The sequence below is a fragment of the Carassius auratus genome, chromosome 35 (assembly GCF_003368295.1).
Source record: "Carassius auratus strain Wakin chromosome 35, ASM336829v1, whole genome shotgun sequence".
In the NCBI taxonomy this organism is placed as follows: Eukaryota; Metazoa; Chordata; class Actinopteri; order Cypriniformes; family Cyprinidae; genus Carassius; species Carassius auratus.
In genome coordinates, this window is record NC_039277.1 from 5,567,345 (window position 1) to 5,584,263 (window position 16,919).

The window sequence follows — 16,919 nt, forward strand, 5'->3', positions numbered from 1 at the left end:
CGCCTCTTTCATCAGGATCATGGGTTTGTTTCTTTATTTACTGCTGTTCAGACAAAAGGCCCATCTCCATGGTGATGTCATTACACACACAAATGAGCGGTCTCCTCCACGCACCCACGTAAGACAGACACAAAGAACGGCCCTGTGGGGTCACACGGTCTTACGTTTGTGAGTGTGTCCAGTTTAGTCCGATCTTGAGACACGTCTGTTGTGGCTTTGCAGAGTAATTGAATTGATGCACGTCTGCAGACATCTGCTGATCTGTTTAATTAAAGAGATAAAAGAGTTATTGAACAGGCGTGTCGTGTGTTGATGGATGTGTGTATTTATGAAGCATGCATGCATGACTGGGTTTCAAGTGTCTACCGCATTCACTTGCAAACTCATTGTGATGCCCTGATGTGGGAATAAAGGTGAAGTTAGTGGGTTTGAATCATTTATCGAAAGCAGAGAATCCATTTGGTTATTGATGATCTATCTATTATATTGTGTGTGTGTGTATGTTTGTGTGTGTATATAAATGTTTTTGAAAGATTCCCTACAAAGGCTACATTTATTTCATAAAAAATACAGTAAAAATGTAATATTGTGAAATATTGAAACGATTTAAAATGTTTTCTATTTGAATATATTTTAAAAAGTGATTTATTTATTGTTTTCAATGATGATTCAGAAATAATTCTAATGTAGTCCTTTTGGTTCTCAAGAAACATTTCATATTCTCAATGTTGAAAACTGTTTTGGCTGCTTGATATTGTTGTGTTTAGACATCCATTGAAAATTGTGGTGTAAGTACAATACAATAAAAATTACATTAATAGTTTTATTCATCAAGGATACATTAAACTGATCAAAAGTGACCATAAAGAAACGTATAATGCTACTATATATTTATTCCAAATAAATGCCAGTAAATTTTTAATGATAACCATTATTAATAATATTTGAGGACCAATAATAACTGATCACGCAATCAGCATATTACAGTATAATATTGCACTGGATTACTTGTGTGTGTGTGTGTGTGTGTGTGTGTGTATTTACATTTGTATATTGTTATTAAAAGACTCGTATACCCCCAGTTGTTAGGTCAGTTTTGTTATCGTTTTACATTTAAATCTTACAATTTTTGTGCATTTTAACAATTTTGTAATGCTGGAAGGAGAAACGATTCAGGGAATCATGGAAAGAAAGAGGTTGTCCTGATCATTACTTACCCTTCTGAACAAAAAACAAACAAATAAAACAAAATATTTTAAACTAGCCCAAGCGGTCTGGTCTTCTAGTCTTGGTTGGTTTCTTTTTGGGGGTTTTGGACAGTTTCAGATGGCCAGGCTGAGAAACCGAAATCAGCTAAGCTTAGGCTGGTTTATATTTTGTTTATTTGTTTTTTTCTAAGGAGAGAAGTTGACAAGTATATAATTTAGGCATACACACAAGTAGCAACACCCTACCAACCACGCCGGGGTACCCTAGCAACCGCATAGCAACACCCTAGCAACCACCCCGGGTACCCTAGCAACCACATAGCAACACCTTAGCAACCACTCTGGGTACCCTAGCAACCGCATAGCAACACCTTAGCAACCACTCTGTGTACCCTAGCAACCACATAGCAACACCCTAGCAACCGTCCCAGATACCCTAGCAACCGCATAGCAACACCTTAGCAACCACTCCGGGTACCCTAGCAACTCCTTAGCAACCACTCCGGGGGACCCTAGCAACAACATAGCAACACCCTAGCAACCACATTGCAACACCATTTCAACCACTATGGGTTTCCTAGCAACCGCACGGCAACACCTTAACAACCACTACGGGTACCCTTGCAACTGCATAGCAATTAACAAACTTTTTAACTTAACTTAAAATGTAATTTTAAACTTTTTAAACTTTCTGGCCAGGCTTTCTCAAGCCAACTTAAAGTTTGTCTTGACAAACTTTTTTATCTACTGTCCAGCAGCCCTCTATCTAAACACAGCATCTCAGAAAGACTGGAAACTGAACGAGTGCATTGGTTTCAGTTATTAACACCCCACAGTAATGAGAGTCAGCGAGTAAAACAGCGACCCATACCCCAAGGCCTTAAAGAAACCTAACACCTGTTTCCGGTCAGTTGGAAATATGGAAAACAACCACACATTCATCACACAGACTTCCTCGGGGATTGTCAGTGTTGCTTTCTGGGAAACACATTTGTTGCACTCGTTTTTCTCATTGTGTGGTTAACGTTTGTCTCTCAGTCCTGATCTCAACATCATTATGTCTCACGAAGCTAGTGTTCCTGCGTGCGCTATGTCTTGTCAGATATAGTGAGAGGTTACAGTCGTATGCATTAGTAAACCACTGTAATGTGTCTCACAGCCTGCCGTCCAATCCCAGCATCAATCTGGTGTATTCATCCAGCCACGGCCAGTGCACGGGGCTCAAGCAACTATCAGAAGTAATCTGCCCTAAATCACAGCTCAATCCCATAATACTGTAGTTATTGTATGGCCATGGGCAGGGTCTTAAACCGAGACGAGAGTATTGTTCAAAATTGTTGTTTTGAGGGGCTCAAGTAAAGGCTTTTTCCAATGGTGATTTTTACTTGCCCTCCCAGCGTTTCCACAAATACGATGTGATAAATAGTATTAAAGGGTTAGTTCATTAGGTCATTAATGACTCACCCTCATGTCGTTCCAAACCCGTGAGACCTCCGTTCATCTTCGGAACACAGGTTAAGATATTTTAGATTTAGTCCGAGAGCTCTCAGTCCCTCCATTGAAACTGTGTGTACGGTATACTGTCCATGTCCAGAAAGGTAAGAAAAACATCATCAAAGTAGTCCATGTGACATCAGAGGGTCAGTTAGAATTTGCTGAAGCATTGAAAATACATTTTGGTCCAAAAATAACAAAAATGACGACTTTATACAGCATTGTCTTCTCTTCCGTGTCTGTTGTGAGCGCGTTCACGGCGCTGTTGACGTACAACGCTGCTGACGTGTTTTCTGGTGCGCCCAATAATAAAGATAAAACGTCCGCAGCATCGTACGTTAACAGTCACAGCAGTCGCGCTTTTATGTGTATATTTTTTCCAGTTCCTGTTTTTATTTTTTTATTTGTTTTGTAGTGCAACAAAAGCAAACTTCAGATAATTTCACATATGCGTAAAATTTTCATTCTGTTCTTTTTAAAGATTTTACTTTTGTTCTTGTTTTGGCTTTTATTTATTTGTCTGTTTTTGTTTTGTGTGCATTTTTTTTTTTTTTTTTTTTTTTTACCACAAAAGCTAACTTTTGCTGGAAAACATTGATAATTTCAGATATGCTTCTATTTTTCAGCCCATTCTTTTAAAAAGTTTTTCTGTTTTTGTTTTGTTCCTTTTATTGTTTTGTTTTACAACAATCTTTTGCTGGAAAACTTTTCTGATTTCCAATATGCTTGCTTATAATTTGTGAACCCATTCTTTTGAAAAATTTGTTTTTGTTTGTTTGTTTGTTGATTTGTTTACAATAAGCTTTTACTCAAAAACATTGACCATTTCAGATTTTCTTATAATTACCATTTCATTTTATGTTTTATGTTAAAAAGCCAATTTATTTTGGAAAAATGAACAACACCGCCATGTACTGTCCCCCTTTGTTAACATACACATAAGCTGTAAGGATACTTATAAATTAACAGCCTATAAGGTAAGGGTATTAAATAGCATTTTTTTTTTTTATATAACTACTTTTTGTTAATAGTCATTTAAACATATACAAAATAACGCAAAGTGAAAATAACATGGTATTTTTGGATTATGGAAACAACAGTTAAGACATGGATAATACACAGTATTCACAACTACTCCTGAATAGAATTAATATTATACCTTCATGCAAATCCTTCCCAGCTAACGCACAAAGTACCAGCTTTGTGATTTATTGGTATTTTACTTTTATTTCACACATTGCATGCTCCTAGTTTCCTTTATGCTTTAGTGAAGTGACACACAGTGTGAGCGTGAGTGTGTGCAACAAGCACAGTGTAACTTCTGACAGGACAGGATAGTTCGTTTTTATGAGGTGAGAGACTTTATTTCATAACAAGTTACGAAAATAACTATAGAATAAGGACACTGACATTTAAGCCTGGCAACATTTCATCTGACCACAGATACTGAATCGGGGCAGCATGTTTTTCTCAAGCACTCTTTACTTAAACAACAGCTTTCATGCATGTCCTTCAAGAAACAGAAATGTTGTTAAAGTTGTTTGTTTGACTGTACACTCCCTGACCCACTCAGAACGGTCTTGTGACCCACCAGTTGAGAAAGACTGTATTAGATAACATTAGAAATCATGTATCAAATCAAGATGTGAACATTGTCTTCCTATAGAGGAACACATGGAGTGAAATCACAGTTTAGGGGGTGGTGTTTTTTAATTAAACTAAATTTATTATTTTTTGCATGGATATACTGGTTAAGTCAACACACAGAATGCACTATAGTTGTAAAATAAAGATAAATAATTATTTTCTCTGGAGGGTTAAATTATATAGTTGAACAACAGGAGATGAGTAAACAATGACAGCATTTTCAGTTTTGGATGGACTGTAATTTTAATTTAATTAAATTTTTTTTTTTTAACCTAGACTTGAGCCAATGTACAATATGTAGCTCTTAGCATTAAACAACAATGTAAATATTTTGTTGTGCTGACCATTTTTTCTTTTCTTTTTTCAGTTAAGAAAGCCAAACTCCAAGGACCTCCTGGTAAGCAACATGTTTTTCTGTTTTTCTTAATGCAATTCAGAATGATGTAAAAACAATATTTGCTTTTCTCTGGGCCATGGAAATCCTATGTAAATCATCTTGGTTTTGTGATTCTTGGACAGGGTGCAATTCTGAGTTTTGTTTTTGTACTATTTACACTAATACAACACAGTTTTTTCCCATCAGATTTCATCTACATGACATCCTTGATTCCCCATAGAAAGTTTAGAGGTTCACTTCATAATTCTACCCTCATGTCATTCATCTTACATTTACATTTATGCATTTATCAGACACTTTTATCCAAAGTGACTTACAGTGCATTCAGGCTATACATTTTTTTACCTAACATGTATTCCCTGGGAATCGAACTCACAACCGTTTACGCTGGTAATGTAATGCTCGAGCACTGAGCCACAGGAACATGTCTGAGTCCCAGAGCTTGTAGCTTGTGAGTTAGTGTGCAAGATCAATCCCCACGCTGGTGGCCTTCACATCAATCCCATAAGCCCAACTACTGGGTCCCTGGAAAGAAAGGTGACTTGTGTGTATGGAGTTATCCTGAAAATCATAATCTATAGGAACAAAACTGCTCTGCAATCGCTCGTGGATTGTAATGGGACATCACAGGATGCCTTAACGCGTGGTTATTTGCATGAGATGGGTGTTGGCTAGAGTTTAAGGGAGGTTTGAAGCTGTAAACCTAGTATATGCAAATGTACTGTAGTGTTTTGTGCCTGGAGCAATGTTTGTATCATAAATGAATGGGGTAACACAAAGTGAAAATGATCCACCCCACACCATATGGAGGCTTGTTTCCACCCCTAAATAAAAAAGATAATTGTATTGACTTCTTTTCTTAGAATTTCTAGCGTATCTTGATATTCTAACTTATCACGCAACTGCGAGTTATGAAATCAGAATTTTCAAATATGAATTCTCAACCAGAAAGCGCTGGTTTATCTGAATGAGACACCGGTGGCCGGTGGGACTCTTGATCACTCTTAACTTGATCACACCTGATCCTGGATGTCCCAGTCACCCTGCGCCATCACTTAAACAAACACACAGCTCGGCACATGTCAGACTGTAATACTGTGTCACTGGCTCTGTTGTATCAGACAGTAAACAGTTGTTTGAGAATATGGCTGTCAGCCTCTGTCTGTGTGACAGGTGGCTCTTTTGTGTTCCAGTGCTGGTGTGTTTACTTTAGCCTCTCTAAAACCACTAAGAGTGTTCGACCAGAGCCAGGCTGTGACCTATATTAAATGGAAATCTCTGGATTGCATTGCAAAATTTTTGGGTCATGTATTAGTGCTTTTTAAAGATGTGTAACCGCAAATGGAACTTGCATTGTAAGACTTTGAAACGCATGTCTGTCATATTTAGAATATGTTAGAATTTGTGCATATTGCACATAACTTTCAGTAAAAGTTTTATTAATGTTCAAACAAAAGTAAGAGGGATTTATAACTGCCCAAAAAGGGAAGTGGTTTCAGTGTGTAACAAGTTGCATTTAAAAAAAGTTTATATGCACCAATGAATCATGTATATTAAGGAAACACGGAATTAATTTATCAATAATTCTGTGAGAATTATTATCCATGAAGTTTAATGTTCTCGTATTATTTAGGAGAACGGAGTAGGCATAGAAATATACTTTTAAGATGTATCGCACAAAATGTATGCAAATTAGATGAGACAAACGCAGTAATTTTTTTAACACAAATTATATAAAACCTGTATCATGAGAAAATGACTGTTGACTTTTCTCTCCATAGATGCAGTATTAATCGCACGTGCATTCAGATCAGGGTTGCCAGGTTTTCAAAACAAAACCTGCCCAATTGTTTCTTAAAACTAGCCCAATCGTGTTTAGTTCCGGGCCATAAAATAAAAATTTTTTGGTGGGTTTCCTTGGTAAAATTAGCATTTTAGGGGCTAAATATCACGTTATTGGGATTGTGGACGCTTCGACCCGTGGACATGAAAAACAACTGCAGACTTGGCAACATTGGCTGGACTTTACTACACAGAGCCGTAGTTCACTGACAAGCTACACAAAATTGATTTCAAAATTGCAGGCGATTCATTGCCAATTTTGAAAGTGATTTTGTGTAGCTTGTCCGTGAACTACAGCTCTGTGTAGTTTTGCCAAGTCCGCGGTTGTTTTTTATGTCCGCGGGTCGAAGCAACCCCCATCCCGATAACGTGATATTTAGCCCTTAAAATGAGAATTTTACCAAGGCAACTCTGCCAAAAAATGTGTATTTTAACCCTGGGACGCAGTTTTTATCGGGGAGCCTGATCTGATACTAATTACAGGATTGCCTTTACTGATGAGATGCGCATGAAAATTTTATTCAATTTTTTTGCACAGCCCTAATCGAAGGAATAGTTGACCCAAAAATGTAAATTATACCATGATTTACTCACCTTCAAGTCATCATGTGTGTATGATGACAATCAGAGTTATATATAAAAATGTCCTGGCTCTACCAAGCTTTATAATGGCAGTGAATGGGGCTTGAGATTTTGAAACAAAATAAAGTGCACCCATCCATCATAAAAAGTGTCCCACACAGCTCTGGGGGGTTAATAAAGACCTTCTGAAGTGAATCAATGTGTTTGTGTAAGAATAATATTCATATTTAAAACTTTATAAACCATAATCTCTAGCTTCTGCTAACTGTCATACTCGCGTTCCCGAGCGAGTAGCATTCCAGCTGAAAACCAGTCTCCTTTTGGCCTATATCAAAATCCTCCAACATTTTTCTTTACAGATCCTCATCTTGTATCTCTGATTTGTGGCCGGTGGTTTTGTTTTGCTCCCTCCTCTGCACTGTCGCGTTCCTCACTTCTCACTGGAGCATATGCTACGCTTACATCCACTCGAACCAAATACTGCAATAAATAAAAACAACCAGATTTTTGCCTTTAAAAATGTTGGGTTATACCACCATTTAAAAACTTGGGGTTAGGTTTTTTTGTTTTTTCCTTTAAAGATTAAATTGATCAAACGTGATGACATTTATGGACTCTTATGTATTAAGACGTATATGATAGTGGATAGTGGCACTATAAATGACCCATACACTGTTAGTTGTACTATGTCTGTGGAATAAAAAAAACCTCAAGACATGCATAACTGCAGGTACTGCGCACACGCAAGAATCCATCACGTGAACCTGCGTATACAAACTGCAAATCCATCCCATACCTCATACAAGATTCATCAGGGATCTGAAACGGAAATGTCAGCTCTCAATTATACGCTACCTTTGACTAATTTAACGGAAAACTCAACTCGAGTTAATAATGAATGATGACATGAGGTGCAGTCGTCAAGAAACCGTAAAACCTTCATGTTCCCATGAAACTTAAAGTTTAAAACTTTGAAGTTTTGCTTAAAGTAGGATATTAAGAGAGTTGTTTGTTCACTTAGTAAACAAGTAAACTAGAGAACCATGGTACTTTTGAACGTACAGACATTTTTAGCAGTCTACACACTTTTCTGCAGATTACTTCTTTGACTTCCATACAGCTGGTTGAAGAATACTGGTGTTGTATGTGTTTTTTCCCCCAAAAATAAGCCTGACAATAAAAGGCACATAAAAACTAAACAGTCCTCAGGGTCAATCCTTAAATCTGGACTAGACTTTATCCTAATAGTCAAAAGCCCTGCAACGTGAGACTAATAGGATTAAACTTAGTTTAAAGTTTCATTCACCTGACACGTTTTTCGCCTGTAGATTTTCACCACATCCCTCTCTCCTACGCTACCTGACATAATGGACAAACAGGAGACATGCTGAATCTGTAATTGCAGTCTGAATGTGAAGTGGCTCTCTGCTAATCCACCCAGGTGTGATGCATAACGTCATCGTTTTGTCTCTGTAGGCGTTCATTACTTGATTGATTAGTTCCTGTAAACCCCAACCTCCACCTGGCTAGAGCCACAGTGCAGAATGGATCTCAGTGGCAGTTAATGGCTTGATCGTTTGTTTTTAATTTGGCTCATTTTTGGTGTTTGTGGTGTTGTGCTATATAGAGTGGCCCCAAAACTACCAGAAAGTCCTCAGATACATAATGTAGAACAGCCATATCAGTCATATCTTTTTTTTTTTTTTACCTAACAGATATATTTTTGTGAAATGTTTTACTTGAACAACATCACTCTAAAAAAAAATTCTTTACATTTCCATTTTTTAACTTTCAAATTGTGCAAATGTATTCAGAAAAATTCAGGCTGATGGTTTTTGCTTTCTTCAAGGGTTAGTTCACCCAAAAATGAAAATTTGCTTAAAATGTACTCACCCACTCACAGGCCATCCACAATGAATTTGTTTCTTCATGGGAACGGATTTGAAGAAATTCATCATTCCATCACTTGCTCACCAATGGATCCTCTGCAGTGAATGGGTGCCGTCAGAATGAATGTCCAATCAGCTGATAAAAACATCACAATAAAACACAAGTAATCTATGTGCGTTATAAACCTGTATGGATTTTACTAGTTGGGCTCTTCCTGAACATCTTGCCAAACTGAAATATATTGTTTAACTTTTCTTAAGCTTTTTTTGTTATTCAGATATGTTGTTATTCAGGGTATTTCTATTTGTTTACCAAAGAAGGTTTTTATAAAAAAGTTGTAAGTATTACAGTTGTTTTAAAGCTAAAAGGCTGAACTATTATGTTTGACTCAAATTGAAAGAATAAAGAGGTTAATTGATATTAAGGTATATAGGGATTTTAAGATGTAGCCTAATTAAGTTACTTATTAAGTAACTAAGTTACTTTTCAGTCGTAATTAGTAAAGTAATTTAAAAACAATATTGATGATGTAATTATTAATAGTAATTACTTTTTGAAAGTAACTTGCCCGACACTAAGATATTTTTATTTACCAGTGTTTTTATTTAACAAAAAAAAATAATGCGTACAATATGCATTCAATTGGAGCAAATACTTGTGTGGGAGGGATTTTCCTGCTCATCTGAACACACGCAAATGTAGAATCAATCAATTACAGAGAGCGTTCACTCACTTCTGACAGTGCATTTAAATAGAGCCCTGTTTCCTAAGTGTGGCCTGTAATAAGAAAGCATTGATGTTTTTAGGAATGGCAGCGCTTAACAATTCAGAAGAAATAAAAGTTATTTCACAATAAACATTTTGAAACTGTACCCTAGTTTGTGCAGTACATTTATTTAAATGTAAATGTTTAAAAAAATCATACTGCTCTTGTCCTGTTCTGTATTGTTAATATAAATCATACACACTCCTACAAAAAGGTTGAATTTTATGCATGCAACAGCCTATTACTGGCAGTCCCTTATGACAATGAACCATAGTTTTCCCAAAGTAACCATAGTTTAACTATAGAATTTGTAGATTAACAAACATATTTTAACCATGTGTTAACAAAAATATAACCTAATAAGTTGCAATTAAGGCATATTGAATGTAAAAATGTGTTTCAAATATAAAGTTAAGTTGGTATTGTTACTCATTGTACTACATATTTTAAAAGTATCATATGGTATCAATATTGACGATACTGGCCATTAAAAATATTGGTATTGTATCTAAAATGAAATAAGTGGTATTGCCCATCCTTTCTGCTCACTCTTGCCTTTTTCTGATATCTTTGAATGAATTGGATGGTATTTTTGCCCCCTGTGTCTTATTTGAACTAGCTTGTGTGATTTTTTTTTTTTTTTTTTCTTGTTGTGGAGAGGCCTGATTCTCTTTGTTTCTCTGGAAACCTGTTGAAACAAGGAAACGAACGCTGCGCAGTGAAGCACCAAAGTTTATCAAACCTGTTTTAACAGCTGATGGCCCTTCATCTTTTGCACTAGGGATGCAGCAGTGCTTAAATAAAGTAATACGTTAAGACATGTTTCCTGGCTTTCTTGTTTTTAGAAAATTTTATGGACTTCAACAAGGAAATTGTTCATTATTTTCGCCCTTTTCCAGACAAACTCATTAAGTCAATATAGCTGATGTCATCATGATGTAATGTTTCTCTTGCTCTGGATCTTTATCGTGGCCTGTGTGTCAGTAACAGTGTCAGCTCTCTGAATGTTTATATGTTTGTTAGCACAAGACCACTGGTTTGTATCATCGGGCATGTTTTGGCCGGCCCCCAGGAAATGAATAGTGTTGGTTATGTCACATGTCTCAGTAATCCTTCTGCTGTCGACTTTAGTGAGTATGTGTGTTTGCATACATGTTTGTATGCATGCTTATGAAGGCCCCTCCTTATAAATTTGACTTGAAAATATTCCAGCTCATTTATTTTTGGGATGCATTAAAATGAAATTTGTATATACTGTACAGTAACTTGAATGCACCTTTTCTGTAATGAGTGTGTTTTTCATTTCTGATCTAAAATATATAGATTTTTTATTTTTTATTTTTTGGAGAGGGGAGCATAGAGTCAAAAATGTCAGGGCCGTGCAACTGTCTTGATATCAATAATAAAAAAAAAAAAACTTCTTAAAAGAATGAGACTCTTGAAAGGTAAACCGTTGCAGTTTGGCATAATCTTTGATTATTATTTGTTAGAAAAAAGAATGTATTGTAGAACTTAATTATTAGTATTTGCTAAACTTTTGTCTGCCTAAATCATGTGGTGCAACCAACATGAAGAAAAGCAAACATTATGAGGGATTGTATTAATGATAACCCCAAACTACCCAAATTATATGAAACTGCATTTTAACAAGACTGATATAAATTATGTTTAGAATCTGTATAGACAATAGTGATACATTTTCATCTAATGGTAACTTCTCTGATGCTTTGTCCCTCTGTTGAGGATCTCATGTGAGATTACGGAGGTCAGGGCTCTGGGGTGAGGGGAATCACACTAATCTTTACTCTCACTCAGCACTACAGCATTATTGCTAGCATTATTATTTATAGTCACAGTCCTGCCACATAGGCTCTGGGATCCCCAGACAAACTTGACCAACCAGCATGTGCAAATACATTCTGCTTTATTTATATATATATATATATATATATATATATATATATATATATATATATATATATATATATATATATATATATATATATATTGTATTTAAACAAGGTATTTTCTGCTTTATTTCTAGATAAATTCAATGCCTATGTGACGCTGAAAGTGCAAAATGTGAAGAGTACCACCATCACTGTGAGGGGAGATCAGCCGTGCTGGGAGCAGGACTTCATGTTGTAAGTTTGTCTATCACAACTCACCACTGTAACACCACTTCCCAGACAGCAATCTGTTATTGCTAATGTCCTGGGAAGTTACTAGAAGGTAGGCATGTCATATGCAGAGGGTATGGATGTCTTGCCACTAATCATTCATAAGTCACAGCAGCACCACACAAAATCACTGCTGTAAAGATTTGTTGGCAAACTAGTGAGTGTCTCTCAGCCACCAAGATAACAACCCTGACAATCAGGCTTTTAGTATGTTATGTTCCACATCTAGATCCGGTTTGTTTCTTAACAGTGAAGTGCTCAGATACTTTCTTTCATGATTAACATGTTGGGGTTTCCCAGCTATGACCTCAGAGGAGACCTTACATGTTTGTTCTATAACAATGAGGAAATATTCTGAAGAAAAAAGGGGGAATAGGATACGGATACAAGTGTAGGTCAGATGATCAGATTTATAACCATGTTTGAAAGTGACCTAAGTTGCATGTAAAAAAAAATAGTTTCAGTGAATATTCCATTACCGTGTACATTCGGCCTTGGGTTTGTTGATTTCGGTATTTGATATAAATGCATTTAATAACAAAAAGTAGCGTATAAACAAAAACATTTAAAAAAAAATGTAGTCCAGAAAATACTGATATTGGCTTTATGGCTGTCACCCAGAGAACAGGTGGCTTCGCTCCAGGAAATGAAACTGGCTCTGTGTTCTTTGTCACTCGTTTGTTTTCTCTCAGAGATTATCTGTTATTTTAGGTTCCACCCTATCCTCACATTACATCCATGGTTTCTGTTCAAGTGCTGGATCTGTGTCTTTATTTGTATAGTCAATGGGATGTGGCTGTCTGTAGTTTCTCAGCTTATCTCTACTGTTGTTTCACACTTGTTGGACTTCTCTGTATGTAATCTTGAATTTTCTTGGGCTATTTAAACATTATATACATTTGTACTTGTTTTACAATAATTCTAGATATTAGTTAATTCATTACTGTAGATTAGTGGTACTCTACGATGGCCGAGAGAGCTCAACTTGCTGCAACTTAAGAAAATGCATGCAAATAGAAAAAGCACCAGCAACTTAAGAAAAACATCAGTTTGACAAAACGCGTGCTGCAAATACTCACAACCAGATACAGAAACTTGCTGCAAATACTCACAACACAACCAAATATAGAAACACACTGCAAATGCTCAAAATACAACCAAATACAGAAACACACTGGAAATACAGAAACACACTGCAAAAACACACAACACAACTAAATACAGAAAATACTCACAACACAACCAAATACGGAAACACACTGCAAAAACACACAACACAACTAAATACAGAAAATACTCACAACACAACCAAATACAGAAACACACTGCAAAAACACACAACACAACTAAATACAGAAAATACTCACAACACAACCAAATACGGAAACACACTGCAAAAACACACAACACAACTAAATACAGAAACAAACTGTAAATACTCACAACACAACCAAATACAGAAACACACTACAAATAATCACAACACAACTAAATACAGAAACAAACTGTAAATACTCACAACACAACCGAATACAGAAACACACTACAAATAATCACAACACAACCAAATACAGAAAATACTCACAACACAACCAAATACGGAAACACACTGCAAATACTCACAAGACAACCGAATACAGAAACACACTGCAAATACCCACAACACAACCGAATACAGAAACACACTACAAATAATCACAACACAACCAAATACAGAAAATACTCACAACACAACCAAATACGGAAACACACTGCAAATACTCACAATACAACCAAATACAGAAACAAACTGTAAATACTCACAAGACAACCAAATACAGAAACACACTGCAAAAACTCACAACACAACTAAATACAGAAACACACTGCAAAAACTCACAACACAACCAAATACAGAAACACGCTGCAAATACTCACAATACAACCAAATACAGAAACACGCTGCAAAAACACACAACACAACTAAATACAGAAACAAACTGTAAATACTCACAACACAACCGAATACAGAAACACACTGCAAATACCCACAACACAACCAAATACAGAAACACACTACAAATACTCACAACACAACCGAATACAGAAACACACTACAAATAATCACAACATAACTAAATACAGAAAATACTCACAACACAACCAAATACGGAAACACACTGCAAATACTCACAATACAACCAAATACAGAAACACACTGCAAAAACACACAACACAACTAAATACAGAAACAAACTGTAAATACTCACAACACAACCAAATACAGAAACACACTACAAATAATCACAACACAACCAAATACAGAAAATACTCACAACACAACCAAATACGGAAACACACTGCAAATACTCACAAGACAACCAAATACAGAAACACACTGCAAAAACTCACAACACAACTAAATACAGAAACACACTGCAAAAACTCACAACACAACCAAATACAGAAACACGCTGCAAATACTCACAACACAACTAAATACAGAAACACACTGCAAATACTCACAATACAACCAAATGCAGAAACACGCTGCAAAAACACACAACACATATAAATACAGAAACAAACTGTAAATACTCACAATGAATACATCATGTTTCTGTATTTAGTTGTGTTGTGTGTTTCTGTATTTGGTTGTGAGTATTTGTAGCGCATGTGTTGACAAACCAATGAAGATATTTTCTTAATTTGTTGTTGTTGTTTTTTTCATTTCCATGTTTTTTTTTTTCATTTGCAGTGTGTTGAGCTCTCTCGGCCACCGTAGTACTCAACCAAATTGACACATTTTTTGTTTTCATATTAGAAATGTTTTCTTGCTCAATTATATCTATACACATGTTGAAATTTTTATGACTGAATGAACAACTTCCATAAAATTGATGAGCCATTGGGAATGATGTCAATCAGTCAACAACAGTGAAAAATGGTGACTATAGGCCATTGAATTTTTTTTTAAGACTTATGGGTAGTGTAGTTCTTCACCAGAAATTTGTCTATTATTATTATTTTATTTTTTAAATAATGATGTAGAAAACACACTGATTATAGCTTCTATAGAAGCATCTGCTTCTATAGAAAAACACAAAAGCTCTATATAAATTAGTAATGGTTTTACTACTCTTCATAATTCATCAGGTCTTTGGGAAACATCACAAAGTCTTTAACGTGGATGATTAATTGTAGCCTTGAATTGAATGTAAAAGAATGTGATAATGTTTTTACAAATTATTTACATTGAAATAGTGTTGTTTGAAGAATGTGTTTTGATTAATTCTTATTAAATTATAACAATATATTATCTTTATCTTGTGCTAGCTAAACAAGCTTTTTCTTTAACATTTAGCTCTATGCTAAATTAGTAGGCAAAACTGTTTGCTTACTAACTGAATGCTAATGTCAAAGGAAGAGAACAGTTTTTAACTTCTTTCATATAATGTTCTTTTTTAGGGTATTTTTGGGGGCTGGTTTATCATCTATCAGGTGAAAAATGCAAGTCATATCACTTTTTATCTAGCAAACAAGCCATGATTTGAAGTGCCGTTCATGTCCATAATGTGAAAAGATTTAAATTAACCCTTACATCAAATAAAAGCATTATTATTAGTTCTTCAATGCATTTGATTGCACATTAACTCAAGATTGGTTAAACATTATGTAATGGAGCAGTGTTGCCTTACAAAATAGTTGGCAAAATGTTGTCTATATTTCCATTGAACAAATTCAGTACATTAAGGTTAAGCTGCAGGAACCTGCACACTTTTGTCTGTTTGCACTCTCTCTGATCCTGTTTGACTAGCTTATATAATTTTGAAGATATAACCTGTTGCAGATGAGTTTACGGCTGTTTATTTAGCTCCTCATTTGTTTGTTTGATCAAAGGGCAAAATTATTGTATCATTCAGATGTTTAATGAGTTCAGCTGTTCTGTCAGAACCTCTGTAGAACCCTGCAGGATAGATTGAGACATCACGTCTCTCCGAACTTGCATTTTTTTTGCATGCATAAGTGGCGTCAGCAAGCTCTGTCTGTCTCTATAGCAACTTATCAATTAATAATTACTCGGCCCACCGTTGCTTGTCGTGTTCTGGAAAATGAACAAGTGCAAAAAAAGAGAAATTTCAGATAAGCAGACAAGGTGCTCTTTGGGGGTCTAGAGCCATCTCATCCTCACCGCTCTATGGAGACAATTGAAAGGCTAAATGAATAATGAATGGATTTCCAAATGCTCCTCTTTAGGTGCCACGCTCGTGTGTGCTTTGGTCTTCTCTATTTATAACAAGCAGAGCCCTAGATAAAAGCCATGTTAGTCTCATTCAGTTGTACAAAAAGCCTTGCATCCTGTTAGCAGATTGTGTGAAGCCGTTGTTATTGGATCAGACTTCAGCATTTGTGTAGTGATCACTGATTTGAACTAATTAATGACTTGTTACACATAGCTGATGTACAGATAAACTATTTGTTAAATATCAATTAATATAATTTTGAATATTTGCAGTAAGTGTTTTTCTAAGCTTCTTAAACAGTTTTGTCAAACTTGCATACAAATGTTTTGTGCGTTTGTAGAGAGTGTGATATTTATTTTCTAAGTGATAAGATTTATACAGCACCTGCTGTAGGATAAAATGCAAAGAAAAAGTATTTCTTACACTGAATCTCATATTGAAATCCCCAATGGTGTCACAAGGATTACTAACTAACTAGCAAAACTTAAAATCATGGAGGCAACTTTTATAAATAAAATTTCCATGAAAGATTAAAAATCTAGTTTATTATGCTATTTACTGTATGTTTGAGTCAACTGTATAATGCTTTTCTTAATCTGTACGTCTGAATAATCCTACACTGCACCTGGGATCTTAAAAAAAACAGAGACGGTGAAGCTAATTAGACCTGTTTCACTTGGTGGTGTTGTG

The 16,919-nt window shown here is 35.6% G+C and overlaps 1 protein-coding gene across 1 annotated transcript in view; it reads left to right on the top strand.

Moving 5' to 3' along the window:
• Nucleotides 1–16,919, top strand: part of LOC113054113 (protein unc-13 homolog B) — a 59,438-nt gene that overhangs the window by 3,716 nt on the left and 38,803 nt on the right. Inside the window, exons 2-3 of the mRNA XM_026219438.1 lie at nt 4,717–4,746; nt 11,871–11,970. Of these exons, the coding sequence (XP_026075223.1) occupies nt 4,717–4,746; nt 11,871–11,970 (130 nt within the window). The remainder of the gene's footprint in view (nt 1–4,716; nt 4,747–11,870; nt 11,971–16,919) is intronic.